This window comes from Rhagoletis zephyria, unplaced genomic scaffold, assembly GCF_001687245.7.
Source record: "Rhagoletis zephyria isolate East Lansing unplaced genomic scaffold, Rhagoletis_zephyria_1.1 Rzeph_scaffold_05368, whole genome shotgun sequence".
NCBI classification, from domain to species: domain Eukaryota; kingdom Metazoa; phylum Arthropoda; class Insecta; order Diptera; family Tephritidae; genus Rhagoletis; species Rhagoletis zephyria.
Window position 1 is genome coordinate 13,411 of NW_016162451.1, and position 20,148 is coordinate 33,558.

General features: G+C 37.0%; 1 protein-coding gene across 2 annotated transcripts; it reads right to left on the bottom strand.

Moving 5' to 3' along the window:
- Positions 1-17,461: 17,461 nt before the first annotated feature.
- On the bottom strand, positions 17,462-19,799 carry LOC108372013 (uncharacterized). 2 transcript variants are annotated; one of them, XM_017627647.1, is made up of 2 exons: positions 19,586-19,799; positions 17,462-18,805 (listed from the first exon to the last, which is right to left on the bottom strand). In XM_017627647.1, the coding sequence occupies exon 2, from the start codon at positions 18,792-18,794 to the stop codon at positions 17,661-17,663; it is 1,134 nt and encodes a 377-aa protein (XP_017483136.1). In that variant the 5' UTR covers positions 18,795-18,805; positions 19,586-19,799; the 3' UTR covers positions 17,462-17,660. The 2 variants fall into 2 exon arrangements, with proteins under 2 accessions (XP_017483136.1, XP_017483135.1); XM_017627646.1 differs by having other exon boundaries at positions 17,462-18,808; positions 19,589-19,798.
- Between the last annotated feature and the right edge of the window lie 349 nt (positions 19,800-20,148).

Here is a 20,148-nt window from a genome sequence, read left to right on the forward strand (position 1 = left end):
AGTTCGCTGTATACTTCGGTCATCACTAAATCATCTGTTATAGTTTTAGGATCGAGAGTCTCTAAAATTCTTTCAAACTGTGAATTTATTTTCTTTTGCTTGTTACTGTTTTCTATCAGCATATTTAATCCTGTCTTAATTTCGATTGAGTCGTCGTGATCGGGTGTACCCGTAATAATTTTAAGAGCTGAGCTTTCGAAAGTTAAGTGAACGTCTAGCCCTAAAGATGTTAGGAAGTAATTGTGACTTAAGTGTCTCTATTTTGTTGACTAATATTTGATCTACTCAGTTCTGTTCGAGATTGTAAGCAGATCGTACTAAAAATTAAGTGTCGTGGTACACGCATACTGGGTCGGTTTCTATCATTACGTATTTTTTGTCCTTTAAATCAATTATACTGTCGCAGAGGGCGGTGGAGGTTAAAAATAAAATTATTATTCTTTGCATGCTTGCACTCGTATATTGTCTTTGTGTATACCTGTACCACGATTTGTAAGTATTGTGTCACCTCTGTCTTCTTTTATTGTATGTTTCGCGTATTTTCGTACGTTTTTGTTTCGACGGTGTGTTTTGGAGTATATAACGTCCCCTTTTTTGTAAGTGATACTCTTACGATTTTTATTATGGTATGAAAGCACTTTGTTTTGATTTGTTTCGAGATTTTTTTTGAATGTCAGGATACCCTCCTCGATTGAAGAACACGTCCTCGGGTTTCTCTCCTGTGACTGAGTGAATTGTTTTGTTGTATTGTCGTACCGCGTTAAAAATTTCGTCTTCCGGTGAGTGGTTATGTTCCTGTGCTAGGACTCTAGCGAGTTCGATCAGGGTGCTATGTGTACGCTCAACTTGACCGTTGGTTGTCAAATGAAATGTTGGTGTAACTGTATATAGATTTTCGTAGACTTGTTTCGCACATATGCCCGTGAAAGTGGATTCGTTATCTGTCATTACATACTTGGCGTCTGTGATATTTCGTCAATGTATTTGTATGTATTCTTTTTACTTGGAATTTCCCGTATGTAAGTTATACTATACCGCACTGAGCTTACTAAAAAAATCTTTTTTGGCAGCTAGCCGATATTCACGTTTATTTCATTTGATGTCAAAATTAGGACTGAATACAATAATTACTAAAATCTAATCATATGCCTCAATTCCATTAGAGCTTCTGCGGCGGCGTCGCAGTCGAATGAAGTTGTGAAATATTTGGCCTTGGTTGCGAGTGTCCGATGACCAGACATGATGTTATGAAGTTGTAAAACAGCTGCAGTGTCTGATGTCCAGACGTGATGTTATGAAGTTGTGAAACAGTTGCAGTGTCTGATGTCCAGACATGATGTCAGCAATTTTGTGATGCACGTGTGACTTGGAATGCAGCTGCATGGCGTGAGATAATTAGAGCGTTTCAGTGTTAGCTATGTTAACTCCTCCCTTCTTAAAAACGCTTGTCCTCGAGCGTCTGAAAAATTTGGAAAGCTACTTTTGAGGGTGTAGGAATTTGGGGTGTAGCTTCCTGTTGGTCATCAGCCTGTGCGATTACCTCTTCCAATGGTTCTACTGGTTTTCTAGGTTTTCTTACTTTAATGTAATATTTTGTGAAGCTGGCTATCAGGACAATAACTATGATAAGGGTAAGTCCTGAAAAGACTCGGTTTACCGTCTTCTCCGTTTGCAGTGATTGGATTTCTATGGTATTATTTATATGTAGTTCGCTGAGTGCTTCTAGCGATAAAAGTCTGGTCAGGCTCTCTTCTATTGGGTTCGGCTGTGCTATTGCTGGTATTATCTTTAGTGGTGGTGCTTCGAAATTTTTGTATGTTCTTCCGTTGACCACCACTGTTTCGTTCTTGAAATTTACAATATAGGTGCCATTCATGACTCGCACGTCGTCGCTTATTGTAATGTTGCCCTGGTAGCTGTTAAGGAAAAGTATTCCAGGCGCAATAAGCTCGTCTCTTGGAATGTGGTGGCCGTTGATGAAGTGACATGAGGAATTGAGGCTCTTAATTAACTTAGGTATACAAAAATCATTACTTAAATCGAACAAATCATTTTGCTTACAAATACTAATTTTGTTATATTTTTTGCATTTATTTGCCATTCCGAACATGCGATCTTTATTTTTTAAAATATTATTGTATTTTAGATCTATCATGACGTTATTTTTTATAGATGCTTTTAATATCAGATTTTCGTAAATGTCTTTTGTAGTTAATGGTATTTTAACGATATATAAAATTGATGAAGTGTTTCTTAATACACTTACTTCCGCTAATTCTAATGCCTCTTCGACAGTATCGAATGGCAGATTTTCCTTGTTCATCTCCTTAATGGCTAAATCAATTTCCATTTTATTTAGTACTATTGAGCTCACAACTCCTATCCTTGCCCATTGTATGGCGTATTTGATATTCACTATTTCCTCTTTAATCAACCTCAACTTATTTTGAAGGCTTATCGCCACTTCGTTTGCTGTTACCTCGTCTTCCTTTATTGCATGTATCAAGCTATTGGTTATCTCGGTTATTTTATTGATTTGTTGGTTAAGGGCGTTATTTATAATTATTTGTTTATTATTGTTTGCAATTAGCATTTCCATATTATAATTTATTATGTTGAGATCGTTATGGTCGGGGCTTCCTGCTAGGTATTTCCAAGCGGTGCCAAGGAAGTCCAGGGACCTTCGGTTCTTAGGGTTGCGGATGGGCTCGACAATTTCTAACATTTCGCTAGCTTGTTGGGCTTCGTGCCGTAAGGTGGGATAAAAAGGATTTGATGGTTCTAAATTCGTATCTATTGTTTTTATAATGTTTTCCAGGAGGGTTCTGTACGTGTGTGTGTTAATAGTATGGATGAAATTTAGGTTGCCATCCTTAATTTTGGAGGAGCCGTTATCTATGGTTAACAAGTGTGACGATGAGTAATCATGGATTTGAACCTCTGCGTAAACAGAGCAGATGATGAAACTGAAAAGGATTGGTTATTATTTAATGACCATAACGCTCAACCATTTAGAATTTTTATTTTTTTAATATCAAAAGTCGTGGCGTATTGCTCGATTTGCCTATAATCTAAAATCGTACGCCTATGGCATATTGCTCGATTTGCCTATAATCTAAATATCCTATTACTTACTTTAAGGTTTCCTATGTAGATTGTTATTGTTACGATAATTTTTTCAATAATTTTATTTATTTATTTATTAAAATTTTTTATTTTTTTTTTTATTTGGCCCTGATATGGCTTTTATGCACCGACCTTCCTGATCTAGTTTTGACCGTGTTTCCCTTGTCTTCCAGCACAATTTCCTTTTTGTATCGAGGTGACAATTTATTTCCTAGCCTTTTATTAATTTTGACGTAAATTACGTCATTACTACTGTAGGTCCTGAAGTCTGTCCTATTTTTGTTATGGTACTCTAAATCCTTTTCTTGCTTGTTCTTTAGGTTCCTAATGTTCTCGTCCCTGTCCAGTTCTTCTGGGTTCTGTCCGATTGTCCGTCCGAAGAATAGTTCTATTGGTTTGCGTTTAGTAGTGGAATGGATGGAGTGATTATATTTTTGTAAGGATCTGTGGAGAAGGTCATGAAAGTCCGTGTGAGTACCTTCAGCTTTGGTACATCGCAACACTTCGGATAGGGTGGAGTGGAATCGCTCAACTTGACCGTTTACTGAGCTTTTGTATGGTGGTGTTTTAAATATTCGTATTCCGAGTTGATTCTCCAGCATAAAGGTTATGGAAGCTGCGTTCAAGGATTTTTCGTTATCTATCACAATGTTTTCCGGAAATCCAAATATCCCTAATAGGTCTCTCAATGGGGTCTTAATATCTTCGCATGATCTAGACTTAACGATTTTTGCTTAGGCATACTTTGAGAATTTGTCGATTGCTGTTAATATTACCTTATTATTAGTATAATAAAGATCTATGTGCACTATATGTCCTGGATAATCTGGAGTCGGGGTGGCTTTTAGTATGGGGTTTACCGGGTGTCGTTCGTATTTATTTTCAAGGCAAATTCTACACTGCTTTACTATTCTCTTGATTTTCGCGTTCATCTGGGGGAAATAGCATCTTTGCAATAGTTGAGCTTTATTTTCCGTGGCATTTCGATGAGCTCTGTTGTGTTCGCATATGATTACTCTTTCCTGCTCAGGTTCGGTAAGAATATCCTTTACAAAATTTCGTGTGTATCGTACTCTGTATCTGCTGAAGTGGGTTTGGTAAATATTCTGGATCCTACCCAATATTGCGTCTTCTGTCTTTATACAATTCGTAACCGAGGGATTCAAATATCTTTTTAGTAGTGTAGTAAGGATTTCATCCGTGAATTCCCTTTCTACTATAGTGTGCCTATGATAAGTTGGGAAAATTATTTGAAATTGGTATGATGAAGTCTCGTCCGTGGAAAGGAGAATTTGATTCTTAAAGGCGTTAATGGGGGCGTCGGTGTAAGGTATTAATGTTTGGGCCGAACTGTCGTCACTATGTCGGGTCGCCGTTAAAGAATTTATCTGCTCCTGTTGCGATGGTCTAGATAGTCCGTCGGCGACTACGTTCATTCTGCCGGGTTTGTATTTTAACTCGTAATTGTACTCTTCAAGTATAGCCTTCCAGCGTTTCATTTTACTGTTGTTGTTTTTGTTACTCAGAGCGTACGTTAAGGGTTGGTGGTCTGTGAAAATTTTTACTTTTGCTGAACCGTAAAGGTAGTTACGCAGAGATTTCAATGCCCATATGATGGCAAGCATTTCTTTCTCATTGGCTGCATAATTTTCCTCCGTTTTTGAAAGGGTTCTAGATATGAAGGTAATGGGTCTGTCTTCCTGGGACAGAACCGCACCTATTGCGTAATTGGAGGCATCGGTTGTCAGCTCAAAGTCTGTGTTTAAGTTAGGGTAGGAAAGCATCACCTCCCTTGAAATAAGAACATTCTTAAGTTTTGTGAATGCTGCCATTGCATCCTCATCGAGGGTGACCGGCCTTTTTGCCGATTGGTTTTTGGACACGCGTCCATCCTCCCCTCTTAAAAGGGCTGTCAAGGGTTTAGCCAGTTTGGCATAGTCCTTAACGAAACGGCGGTAATAACCCGACAGACCCAAAAAGGATCTGAGCTCTTTGAGGTTCCGTGGAACTGGGAAATTTTGAATAGCCTCTACTTTTGAAGGACTTGTTTTGATTCCTTCCGGTGTTACAATGAATCCTAGGAATTCTACTTCTTTTTGAAAAAATTTGCATTTATCTAGCTGTACCTTCATGTTGGCATGCTCGAGCGTACCGAAAATATTCTTTAGATGGGTTGCGTGATCTGTTTCTGTTTTGCTAAATATGATGATATCATCAATGTAAACATAGCAGCATTGTCCTATGTAGTTTCGTAAAATGTCGTCCAGTGTTCTTTGAAAAATTGAGGGGGCGTTTTTTAAGCCAAATGGTAGACGAGTGAACTCGTATTTCCCGTTATTTATAGAGAAAGCGGTCTTTTCTATATCCGAATTTTTTAATGGAATTTGGTGAAAGCCGCTTTTTAGGTCAATGACCGAGAAAAATTTGTTGCCTTCTAGCTGGGAAAGGACGTCATTAATTTCCGGAATGGGGTAGCGGTCTGCTATTGTTACGGAGTTCAGTTTGCGATAGTCTATCACCAGCCTGTACTGTTTGTTGCCCAGGGAATCTGGTTTTTTGTTTACTATCCAAACGGGCGAATTATAGGGTGAGCGAGATGGTCTTATAATGCCATCTTCCAAGAGCTTACCAATTTGCCTTTCGACTTCTGATTTCAATGACATAGGATATGGGTAGCATCGGGAGTAGATGGGGTTGTCAGTTGTTGTTCTAATTTCTGCCTTTACTGCAGTGGTATAGGTCAGCTTTTCATCAGGTTCTGCGAAGAGCCCTGAGTGCTCCCTACAAAGATCATGCAGTCTTTCTTTTTGTTGTTGTGTTAAATGGTCCGTTTTTATTTCTAAGCTGTTCACTGACTTTGACACTTGTTGCTTTATCTTAATTTTTTTGCCATTTTTAATTATCATGTAGTCTCTGGAAGTGTGGATCACTGCGTCCAATTGCTTAAGGCTGTCATTTCCAAGGATACCATGGAATGATTTAAGTGAGGGTAAAACGAAAAACTTAAGACGTTCCTCGTTCAGACCGAAAAGATTTAGAAAAATGTGATGAGATACTTTTACTTTACCTCCGACTGAGTTTGCGTAAAAAACATTTTCGTTTGGCAAGGGACTTTTTGCCAGAGAAGATTGGATATAATTCTTGTTGGAGCCAGTGTCTATTAGGAACTTCAATAACTCTCCATTGCCGGTCTTGCACTGGATGTATGGCAGCGTCGAGTGGGTCAGTCTAAAAAATGAACGTCGCAAAATTCCTCGCCGTCCTCCTGATTGTCATGTGCGTATTTCGTGTAGTCCTGGTAGTAGTCGGTCCAAGTCTGTGCTTCCCCTGTGTCGCATCCTTCGATGGCGTTTTCGTACTCGTTTGGTTCACAATGATTGGCTTCTGTCAAAGCGGCATCGGGTACCTGCTCTAAATTATTAATTCTTTGGAGTTTGTTTGGAACATTCCTACTGAACTGTCCCGTGTTTGCAGGGGGTGGTCGTTTTGATACGACATTATTACCCCCTGGCCTATTCATATAGTTAATGTTCCTTGTTTGCGTTGAATAGTCTATGTCCATAGGTATGGGAGGCTTTGGCTGCGATGGCCTTGGCGGTGGATTGTTGTACTGTGGGGGTCTGTTGGTCTGAGTATTTAACGGGTTGGGGTATTGCGGACGTTGTTGTTGATATGGGTATTGTGGTTGTTGATATTGGTGTTGTGGCTGCTGATATTGAGGTTGCTGAAGAAATCGGTTAAATGGGGGAGTCGGTTGAGGCAGATGTGCCAACTGTGGGTAGAAAGGTTGGCTAGGATTCTTCCTTGGAGGAATTGTTGGATTTTGTTGGTGTTGCATTCCGAATAATGCTGGGGGTAAAATAGGTCGTTTATTATACTGATTATTGGCATGTGCTGCCCTGAAGTTTTGGTTCTCCAATTTGATACACAGGTGCAGGGCCTCGGGTAGATCGGCGGGCTCCTTCATGCCGAGGAGTCTTGAAAGATCACCCGATAGACCTCTAACGAAGGTGTCCAATGCTTTGCCGCGATATGTGTGAGTGAGGACGTGCATGGACTCTTCGCCAATCTCCATGCAGGATATTTTATTCAGTATGAGGGAAAGGTGGGAGTAGACCTCGCCATAGAATTCCTGTATAGACTTCCTACCTTGTATTAGGCAAGTCATCTGGTATTCGAGCGTGCTGAGGTCCCTCTTATCGGCGTAGTGCATAGTAAGGCACTAGGAAATCGCTTTCCAGTTCAGAGGGGTGTTGTAGGATTCCAGTGCTGCATCTGCACTGCCCACAATTTTGTTGCGAATAACGCTGAGTATGCCGAAGTATTTTGGCGACCCTACACTCGGTTCATAAATTTTCAGTATCCTTTCTACACTCTTCTTCCAACTGCTGAACTCGGCTGGGTTACCACCGAATTCGCGTAAGGACCTCACAACGTCTGGAACCTTGTCCATGTCGGACAGATTGCCTCTATACCTATCCTCTATAATTTGGTCACTTATGGGGTTTTGTGCCGGGTGAAGTATATCCCTAAGCATCCTGTTCTCGTCCGTAGACAGTATTTCCCTCACTAAGTCTCTAACAAGACCTCTAAACTCGGGTCTAAATTCGGGAGAGGAGGCAGCCGCCTGTCCAGCGTTATTATTAGGGGGCTGTGGTGGTGCTGGTGCCGGTGCTGCTGGTGCAGATGCGCCTGCATTGCCCAGCAAAGAAAGTCCCGTTAGATTATTCTGAGCCATTTCTACACTAATTTTGTGATGATTTGTGGAATTTTTATATTTATATTTTTATATTTATATTTAGTTTTAGTTTTATTTGAAAAGATGGTCTAAGCCTCTTTCACCTAAAGCACTAAAATTTTTCCAAAATTTTCACTCACACTAAGTCTAAAACTATTATTTTTCATTGAAAGCACTTCTATTACGATTTACAATTATGTTTAAAACCCTATTCCTTTTTTTCTTTTTCTTAAAACACTAAAATTTTCTCAAAATTTTCACTTCCTTTTTTTTTGATTCAATTCAATTCAATTTATTCGTTTAATATCTTAAAACTATCATTCTTACATTACTATTGCAGCACGCCGGGAATTCATGATGGTCCTTTTTACTTGCTTGTTACTTAGGGTCTTGAATACTCCACTCTGTGTGCGCGCTGCCCCTTCCTCAAGCGTGGGTAAGGGGTGTGAGTCCGTTGGTCCTTTGCAAAGGCTACAGCAAGCCTTGAGGGTTGTCTTATGTAGGCACTCGCGACTGGACCCTTTGACGTTGGGCGCCAGTTATACTATACCGCACTGAGCTTACTAAAAAAAATCTTTTTTGGCAGCTAGCCGATATTCGCGTTTATTTCATTTGATGTCAAAATTAGGACTGAATACAATAATTACTAAAATCTAATCATATGCCTCAATTCCATTAGAGCTTCTGCGGCGGCGTCGCAGTCGAATGAAGTTGTGAAATATTTGGCCTTGGTTGCGAGTGTCTGATGTCCAGACGTGATGTTATGAAGTTGTGAAACAGTTGCAGTGTCTGATGTCCAGACATGATGTCAGCAATTTTGTGATGCACGTGTGACTTGGAATGCAGCTGCATGGCGTGAGATAATTAGAGCGTTTCAGTGTTAGCTATGTTAACTTGTATAAGTACTTTGAGTATTTATCAGTTGTGCTGATGTATGTGTTCCCGTTCATGTGAAATAAGTCTAAATTTATGTGTTCACCTACGTGGTTTGGTATTGGTGTGAATTCTACATGATGATCTGTCGTAGTGACTGTCTGGGAGGATTGTTGTGCTTCTAGTGTATTTACCTTTAATTGTGTGTTATTTAGAGCCTGTGTGAGTATTTCTACCTGTGCTCGTAGAGTTGCGATGTCCTGTGCCATTGTATCGTCTTGTGATATTGAGCGCATAGAATAGAAAATTTGTTGGCGTTTATTTCGTGAGTCCAGCGTGAACGATTCTCTTTGAAGCCAGGAATTTCTTATTTCGCTTTTCACTTTTTATCGGTTTAGGCTGCCTGCTATTTCAAGGTTTGCCTTTTACGCGACTGTATGAACTTGCTATATCTCACTTTTTCAGAGATTGGTTTTATGCTTTTCTTCAAAGCCGTGGAATATTTATTTTATTATCCTGTAGTTTGAGGATATTTGGCTGCAGTCAAGAGTTAGACCGGCTTGAGCGCCCAGTTAATATCGCTTTCACGATATGAGTTAAAAAAAACATATTTTTATTACCACGCCGAAATGCGTACACTTAATTGATATTCTTAAAACTGTTTATAATATAAGATCTTACAGCTATCTATACTAGTGAGATGCGGCTGCTGTTATCTGGTTGCAAGTTGTTTATTGTTATTGAGATGCGGTAGTTATTAACAGGGTTGTTGCGAATATTCGCATTCGCATTCGCAACCGCGGAGCTTCCGCATTAATTTCAACATTCGCATTCGCTTTCGCATTCGCAATAATCAATGCGGAGCTTTTGCGAATGCGAATGTTGTGCAAGTGCACCGATAAAACGTATATATGGCAAACAAAATGACAAATTGTAGCCAATATTTTTACCTGTGTTAGTGGGAGTATTTGTGTAACAAAACTGGTGAAATGTCATATTTATCAACTTTGATAAAAATGTCTTTAAACATATTGGCCCGTAGTTATAGTCGAAAGTTAAAACCTCTTCTAGTTAAAATTAATCTTTAAGTTTAGAGCAGGCTTTAAGTTTTAGTCAGTTATAGACATGTTAGAGGCCGGTTTTTGCTAGATTGACACAAAACAGGGCTATTAATATAAAATGAAAAAAGTAACCAATCGGCATTAGGAAAACTTTGTTATTTTAGCAAGTTCACCCTGTGTCAACTGACTTTTATAAATAATTTTGAAAATCGCGCAGCAAACTGTAAGTAAATAACTTATTTTTGTAAAATATAATTTATTAACGTAAATAATTTAATTTTTATAGGAAGTGAAAAGAATTCGTGAAATTAATTGGACTGCTGCTGAAAAGACCTGCTTTCGGTCCTCCTCTTTCATTTGAAAAGGACCTTGGCGTTCCTTGTATGTTTTCCTATTTCTGGTTGCGATTGTTTTATCCAAAATCGCAAAATCTCGAAATATCCTTTGATTGGGAAGAATATTCTTCAAATAAAGACCACTTTTGTATTTTCTCCGCAAATTTCGACAGGAAAACGTCTACTTAGAGTACGCTTTTAAGATTTTAAAACCTCGTCAACCTCATTTTAAATTTAAAACGTCGTTTTAAAGTTAAAAGGTCTTTTAAGTTGACTATGACAGTGTTAAAAGAGTGTTTATCTTAATATACAGTTTTAAATGTTAAAACCCTCTAACTTGTCTATAACTACGGGCCATTATTTCTTAATCTATATAACTGAGCTATCAATGGGCAGCCATATAAGTTCCAACTTCTACTTGACTTTTGACGTACGTCAAAGCGAATATAGTCTATTTAACAATGTTTTTTTTTCTGTGCTTTAAACACCTGCATTGCTTTCTTTATTATGACTTTTTGGGCTAATCTTAAAAAAACCAATATACACAAATGAAGAAAGTGTGCACTATAATTCTTAACCAAATTTTCGTGATTTGCTTTTGATATTACATATATTCGTTTCAATAATTTCAAATGGGGCTCTTTGGGGAATTTATTAATTATTAACTTTTACCCGCGGGTTTCACCCAACGCCAGAAGGAATTAAAGGGGGCATGTGACTTGTGGTTCCGAAGTTATGGCTGATAAAAAACTCCAAGCCTATGTTAAGTGCTACGCTTCCTTTTACAAACTCATTTGTATATACCTTACTATAAGCACCTACCATAGATATGTCTGCATACCAAATGTTATGTTTATGTGACTTATTGTTCCGAAGTTACATCTGGTAAAATATTTCACGCCTTTGGGATTTGCCGCCCCCTTTCACAGTCTTATTTATATATATACCTTACTATAAGCACCTACCATAGATATGTCTGCATACAAAATTTCAAGTTCATGTGACTTACGGTTCCGAAGTTAGAGCTGATTAAATAATTCACGCCTATGGGAGGTGCCACGCCCTTTTCCAATACCACCAATTTTTTCCCATAAGTATGGAATTAATTTTATTTATCTCGACAGCAAGTTCCAATGCTCTACCACATATATTTCAAGAGATATACAACATGAAAATTTTTGTTAGTATAGGAGGTGCCACGCCCTCTTTTCCAGTACTGCCCATTTTTCTCTTTGCCTATAACCTTCCCGGGGTAAAAACAAATTAGGGTGCAAAGTTTGGTGCGATTCCGTGCCGCGATTCAGAAGTTATAAGGTAATAAACAAACAGACATTCACATTTATATATATAGATTAGCAAAAATTTTAAAACATATAATTTTGTTTACTTGTCGGGCAATATTTTTTTCATAGGGATATACACTGGATTCTTGGCTAAAAACTTTTGTGGTAAAACTGTCCCTTCTTTGCTATTTAAAATCAAAGAGTAAGCTCCTTCAATAGGGATTTCCAGCAGAAATGATAAACGTCTAGCTATTAAGAGAATCAATCCTCAAATAATAAAAAAAAAATAGGTCTGACCTTTAATAAGGTAAGAATTACGTAACTATCTGAGATTCAAATGCCAATAAAAAACAGGGTGCNAATGTTAAAACCCTCTAACTTGTCTATAACTACGGGCCATTATTTCTTAATCTATATAACTGAGCTATCAATGGGCAGCCATATAAGTTCCAACTTCTACTTGACTTTTGACGTACGTCAAAGCGAATATAGTCTATTTAACAATGTTTTTTTTTCTGTGCTTTAAACACCTGCATTGCTTTCTTTATTATGACTTTTTGGGCTAATCTTAAAAAAACCAATATACACAAATGAAGAAAGTGTGCACTATAATTCTTAACCAAATTTTCGTGATTTGCTTTTGATATTACATATATTCGTTTCAATAATTTCAAATGGGGCTCTTTGGGGAATTTATTAATTATTAACTTTTACCCGCGGGTTTCACCCAACGCCAGAAGGAATTAAAGGGGGCATGTGACTTGTGGTTCCGAAGTTATGGCTGATAAAAAACTCCAAGCCTATGTTAAGTGCTACGCTTCCTTTTACAAACTCATTTGTATATACCTTACTATAAGCACCTACCATAGATATGTCTGCATACCAAATGTTATGTTTATGTGACTTATTGTTCCGAAGTTACATCTGGTAAAATATTTCACGCCTTTGGGATTTGCCGCCCCCTTTCACAGTCTTATTTATATATATACCTTACTATAAGCACCTACCATAGATATGTCTGCATACAAAATTTCAAGTTCATGTGACTTACGGTTCCGAAGTTAGAGCTGATTAAATAATTCACGCCTATGGGAGGTGCCACGCCCTTTTCCAATACCACCAATTTTTTCCCATAAGTATGGAATTAATTTTATTTATCTCGACAGCAAGTTCCAATGCTCTACCACATATATTTCAAGAGATATACAACATGAAAATTTTTGTTAGTATAGGAGGTGCCACGCCCTCTTTTCCAGTACTGCCCATTTTTCTCTTTGCCTATAACCTTCCCGGGGTAAAAACAAATTAGGGTGCAAAGTTTGGTGCGATTCCGTGCCGCGATTCAGAAGTTATAAGGTAATAAACAAACAGACATTCACATTTATATATATAGATTAGCAAAAATTTTAAAACATATAATTTTGTTTACTTGTCGGGCAATATTTTTTTCATAGGGATATACACTGGATTCTTGGCTAAAAACTTTTGTGGTAAAACTGTCCCTTCTTTGCTATTTAAAATCAAAGAGTAAGCTCCTTCAATAGGGATTTCCAGCAGAAATGATAAACGTCTAGCTATTAAGAGAATCAATCCTCAAATAATAAAAAAAAAATAGGTCTGACCTTTAATAAGGTAAGAATTACGTAACTATCTGAGATTCAAATGCCAATAAAAAACAGGGTGCTTTTTTTAAATAACAATATTCTGAACTGATTCGGCTGGCAGCCACGACCTTGAAATCAGAATTTTGTTCAAAATTTTCATTCCTGGAAAATAATAATTTATTTTTCATATCCACCTATTTAGCTCGCTATAAGCACATATTTTTCAAACCCGCCGCAGAAGAAAGTATTAAAAATTAGTTACAGAAATTAAATCGAAAAACGTTGATGAAGTTACAGATTCCTCAAATTCGACACAGCCAAAGTACTGAGAATGCAGAATTCTTTTTAAAAACTTANAGTACTGCCCATTTTTCTCTTTGCCTATAACCTTCCCGGGGTAAAAACAAATTAGGGTGCAAAGTTTGGTGCGATTCCGTGCCGCGATTCAGAAGTTATAAGGTAATAAACAAACAGACATTCACATTTATATATATAGATTAGCAAAAATTTTAAAACATATAATTTTGTTTACTTGTCGGGCAATATTTTTTTCATAGGGATATACACTGGATTCTTGGCTAAAAACTTTTGTGGTAAAACTGTCCCTTCTTTGCTATTTAAAATCAAAGAGTAAGCTCCTTCAATAGGGATTTCCAGCAGAAATGATAAACGTCTAGCTATTAAGAGAATCAATCCTCAAATAATAAAAAAAAAATAGGTCTGACCTTTAATAAGGTAAGAATTACGTAACTATCTGAGATTCAAATGCCAATAAAAAACAGGGTGCTTTTTTTAAATAACAATATTCTGAACTGATTCGGCTGGCAGCCACGACCTTGAAATCAGAATTTTGTTCAAAATTTTCATTCCTGGAAAATAATAATTTATTTTTCATATCCACCTATTTAGCTCGCTATAAGCACATATTTTTCAAACCCGCCGCAGAAGAAAGTATTAAAAATTAGTTACAGAAATTAAATCGAAAAACGTTGATGAAGTTACAGATTCCTCAAATTCGACACAGCCAAAGTACTGAGAATGCAGAATTCTTTTTAAAAACTTAAGAAAACCTGACACATCTGGTTTGGCCTCGCCATTATGCTAGATTCTAATCGTTTCTTAAAAATACTTGACATCCGCATTCGCATCCGCGGATGTTAGCTGTTAGATATTCGCATCCGCATTCGCATCCGCGGATGTCTAAAATTCCACATTCGCAACATCCCCGGTTATTACCTGCTTGCCATTTCTTTGTTGAAATTCGGTATCTGTTATCTTGTTATAGGGATGCCAGTGGCAAAAATACATCGATGTATTTCTTTGATTCGATGCATCGAAATGTACATCGATATTTTTCGATACATCGGAGGGCATACATCGAAGTATCGATTTGCATAGGATTTTTCAAAAAAATAAAAAATTTACTCTTACATATATTTAATTAGCAAAATTGTACACAATTCCACATAACTTACTATAACTAAGCTAATTATGTTTCCAACAGACTGCTGAATCAGGTCAACAACTTTTTCATAAATTTATAATTTTTATATAAAAAATATGTTTTAGTTTTTTATAAAAACGTTTGTTTATCTGATTTTTGACCTGATTCAAGAGCCCGTTAGTAACATAATTAGCTCAGCTATAACTGAAAATTTGTACAATTTTGCTAACTAAATATATATTTAAGTGAAAAATTTATTTTTATGAGTACTTTACAAACTCATTATTGTAATACACTAAACGCCTTTCAATATTATTTAAGAGAATCTCATATGAATTTCAGAAAACACGCTTGCATTTCATATAATACGTATGCATATACATATATGTGTATAAATACTTATGTAGAATTAATAAGAAATTGATACAAGGTAATACAGTTTTATGTTTCCCAGTATTTTTTATCAATGCTTTGCAAGAACAATAGTTTGTTAAGTCTATATCCTTCTAATCTATTCCTTTGCTGAGTAACGATTTGACCGGCTTGTGAAAAAAGTCGTTCGGAAGGAACCGAGCTACCAACCAATGTTAAATATTTAAAAACCACTTTGTATAATGTANTAAGCTCCTTCAATAGGGATTTCCAGCAGAAATGATAAACGTCTAGCTATTAAGAGAATCAATCCTCAAATAATAAAAAAAAAATAGGTCTGACCTTTAATAAGGTAAGAATTACGTAACTATCTGAGATTCAAATGCCAATAAAAAACAGGGTGCTTTTTTTAAATAACAATATTCTGAACTGATTCGGCTGGCAGCCACGACCTTGAAATCAGAATTTTGTTCAAAATTTTCATTCCTGGAAAATAATAATTTATTTTTCATATCCACCTATTTAGCTCGCTATAAGCACATATTTTTCAAACCCGCCGCAGAAGAAAGTATTAAAAATTAGTTACAGAAATTAAATCGAAAAACGTTGATGAAGTTACAGATTCCTCAAATTCGACACAGCCAAAGTACTGAGAATGCAGAATTCTTTTTAAAAACTTAAGAAAACCTGACACATCTGGTTTGGCCTCGCCATTATGCTAGATTCTAATCGTTTCTTAAAAATACTTGACATCCGCATTCGCATCCGCGGATGTTAGCTGTTAGATATTCGCATCCGCATTCGCATCCGCGGATGTCTAAAATTCCACATTCGCAACATCCCCGGTTATTACCTGCTTGCCATTTCTTTGTTGAAATTCGGTATCTGTTATCTTGTTATAGGGATGCCAGTGGCAAAAATACATCGATGTATTTCTTTGATTCGATGCATCGAAATGTACATCGATATTTTTCGATACATCGGAGGGCATACATCGAAGTATCGATTTGCATAGGATTTTTCAAAAAAATAAAAAATTTACTCTTACATATATTTAATTAGCAAAATTGTACACAATTCCACATAACTTACTATAACTAAGCTAATTATGTTTCCAACAGACTGCTGAATCAGGTCAACAACTTTTTCATAAATTTATAATTTTTATATAAAAAATATGTTTTAGTTTTTTAGTTTTGTTTATCTGATTTTTGACCTGATTCAAGAGCCCGTTAGTAACATAATTAGCTCAGCTATAACTGAAAATTTGTACAATTTTGCTAACTAAATATATATTTAAGTGAAAAATTTATTTTTATGAGNTTTTTCATAAATTTATAATTTTTATATAAAAAATATGTTTTAGTTTTTTAGTTTTGTTTATCTGATTTTTGACCTGATTCAAGAGCCCGTTAGTAACATAATTAGCTCAGCTATAACTGAAAATTTGTACAATTTTGCTAACTAAATATATATTTAAGTGAAAAATTTATTTTTATGAGTACTTTACAAACTCATTATTGTAATACACTAAACGCCTTTCAATATTATTTAAGAGAATCTCATATGAATTTCAGAAAACACGCTTGCATTTCATATAATACGTATGCATATACATATATGTGTATAAATACTTATGTAGAATTAATAAGAAATTGATACAAGGTAATACAGTTTTATGTTTCCCAGTATTTTTTATCAATGCTTTGCAAGAACAATAGTTTGTTAAGTCTATATCCTTCTAATCTATTCCTTTGCTGAGTAACGATTTGACCGGCTTGTGAAAAAAGTCGTTCGGAAGGAACCGAGCTACCAACCAATGTTAAATATTTAAAAACCACTTTGTATAATGTAGGGAACTGTATTTTAATGTCTCTCCAGATTTCTAGGGGGTTTTCGTTTAGCCTGCTTACAGAAGTTTTTAAGTATACCGATAGTTGATCCGAAAGGTTTTCATTTGCCTTTGTCGACTTCCAACTGTGGTGTACCATTTCTTGGTGGTCACTCCAAAGTGAGAAGCTGCTTTCACTTTTATCGAACATACTAGAGTCGGAATCGGCGATCTCCTCGGCACTTGTGATGTTGCTGACCATCGCCTTAATTTTTTGAATAGCAACAGAGCATGCAAGGGGGTCAACAAAATTTAGTTTTTTGAACCGTGGGTCCAGAACAGTTGCTATTGCAAGTGGAGTAACCTTAAAAATTAGAAAAGTAAATAAGAAAAATATAAAAACAATGAAAAAAAACATTACCAGCTCAAGTGACCCCATCCTTTTATTAATTTCTCTCAAGAGGTCTTGCTGCATTGATCTAGCTATCGGATCAGCCGGTGAAATGGCTTTAATTTTGCGTGTCATGCAGGACACCAACGGTATTATTTTACTTGCAGTGCAATATTTATCACCAGATATTTCTTTGGTGGCTGCTTCTAGTGGACGAAGTAACTGCAGAAAACTTGCAGCCGTAGACAGCTCGCATCCGCTCAGAATAGGTGGTGCATTATTGTGCTGTATGAGTATATCGCTAACAACAGACTTCAGTTCCAAAAAACGCTCCACCATATAAAATGTACTGTTCCACCGAGTTGCGATGTCTTGAATCAGTTTTGTTTGCTGAGTTGTCGCCTTTCGTAATTGGTCGCTGACAATACAACTTTGCTTAAAAAACGTGACAATTTGTTTAATTTTAGAAATAATTTTGCTTGCTGATTCGGACTGGATTGCTGGTTGCGCCACCAAATTCAAAATATGCGCAATGCATGGGATATGCTTAACTTTCCCGAACGATATGTCAATTGCTTTGACCATATTCGCCACATTGTCTGTTATAACAGCTGATACCCGCTCTTTTTCAATTTGCCATTCTGCGCATTCTTCAGAATTTTTTGAATTGCAATGTAATTCGGATCGAGTGGAGAACTCGTTAAGAAGGTTGTCCGCACTTCGGCTTCCTTCCACCAATTTTTTTTTTCCAATTTTGCAATCTTGGAAAAATTGTAAACATCGAGTTTTATGACATGGAATCCAGTTTCGCCCGGCGATGTCCATTGTACAAATTTGTCTTGAGTCCCTCTCGCAATAGATTGCGAGATTGACCCAATGTTCGATGGAGTACTCGATACTGGGAGAAGTTCGTCTAGAAAATCTTCGCCCAACACCTTCTCTTGCCTTCCATCGTTCAATGATGGAACAACGGCATGAGTAGTTGTGATAGGTACAGTCGTGGATGACATGATAGTGTTCTTCGTGGTCGCAAATGATGAACACGGCTCCTCGATGTTTTTCTCGTAAATCTGAATAATCTTCTCTACTAAAATGTTCGGTAAAGGCTTTTTCATAAATCTCATGTATAATTCTTCTTTTTGGCACAAGTTTGCGAAAGCCTTGAATGAAAACTTCTTTGATTCGGTCGAATTCACTTTCATTTTTTTCAATATACTCAACATCAATTTCTGTATTATTATTACTTGACGCTTCATTTCTAGATTTCTTTCTTTTACATAAATTCTTTCCACTTTCATTAATACATCTATAATTATTTTCATAAACATTGAAGTCCATATTAACTCTATTAAATCTATTAGCAACATTGCTTTGTTGTTGTTGCTGTTGTTGCTGCACCCAGCTTTCTGTTCTTGATCCTCCTTCTCCACTACTAATTCCTGAGAGGACGGCATCAATGGATCCTCTGATAATTTCTGACATTCTGGTATTATCACTGCAGCAGCTTTTCTCATCTGAATTTCTTGACCCGGAGGAATTTCCTGACAATCGTCGTCGCTGTCCTCTTTTTCGCTGCTGGAATATTGTCTTTTGGGAGTTGGTGCTTTGGGCTCGTTTTCGTCCTCGGACGATGAAGAACTCATCATCATTCGTGAATGATCCTCTATCATATCCTCCGATTGCAATTGATTCTTGCGTCTCAATGCCTCCTTTGATGATTTCATTGTTCGAACCATTTTCTATTGAATAACACTGGTCTACAAATTTCAACTTTTTTTCTGCGAATAAGACGGGACCTGGTGTTTCTGAACGGATTTTTCGTGCTGAACACGAATCCGGGGTCAAAAATGTCCCATCACGTCACGTTTTCGAGAAAAAAGGGGTTGAAACCCCTAAAAACAGCGTTTTTGGCCATTTTCGAAAAATTATAGAGCTGAACCCTGACGTGGTACAAATTTTGCATATATCAGAAATTAAAGGCTAAACCGTGCCCTTTCGAATGAGCCCTATGCCGAATTGATCGCGTGCACCCTTAAAGCAGGGGGTGTATTTGTGTTTAGGGGTGCAGGAAAAATTGATCACAGAAAGAATTTAATCTTAAACGATCATAGAAAATTAATAATGCCAAGGTTTTAACTATATTAAAAGTCGCTGATTACGAATCTGCAGTTAGATTTTAAAAATTTAAGATGACGGGTCGAATATGGTGGATATAAAAATTGGACTCCTAGACACAAATACACCCCCTGATCTAAGGGTGCATGCGATTAATTCGGCATAGGGCTCATTCGAAAGGGCACGATTTAGCCTTTAATTTCTGACATATACAAAGTTTGTAGCACGTCAGGGTTCAGCTCTACAATTTTTCAAAAATGGCCAAAAACGCTGTTTTTAGGGGTTTCAACCCCTTTTTTCTCGAAAACGTGACGTGATGGGAAGTTTTGGACCCCAGATTCGTGTTCAGCACGAAAAATCCGTTCGGAAACACCAGGTCCCGTCTTATTCGCAAAACCCTTGTAGACCAGTGTAATTATATGAGCACGTCGATACTGAATAATTATATGAATTCGATTTTATAGAACTTCCGTAAACCGTATTAAACGTTCCACTATCAAGTTCGACTAAGAATGACATTTACATGAACTTGCTATAAACTTATATTTATATGAAAAATATTTGTTGATAACCGTTTCAAATATCGTATGGTAAAGATCTCCAATAACACAACCACCTCCACCACCACGTGTCGTGTGTGAATGTGTGAACGCAAACGCAGGGCCTAACAGGCTAACGGGCTTCGCCCATGTTTAAGCCATTGTTAATGACCCTGCGTTTGCGTTCACACATTCACACACGACACGTGGTGGTGGAGGTGGTGGTGGTAATATACTCTGATGTGTGGCGTTCGTCTAATTTATAAACACCTAACGTTACTGAGTGAAACTCAATATCAATACCAAAATGCACCGTCACTCCAAGGTAGCTTTTCATGCTCATGGTTTCCGACCATATGTCGGTGGTAAGGGTAACGTTTTCCATTAAAAGTAGCTTAGAACGAACAATTTTTGAAAGTTCTTCATACTTTCCGTC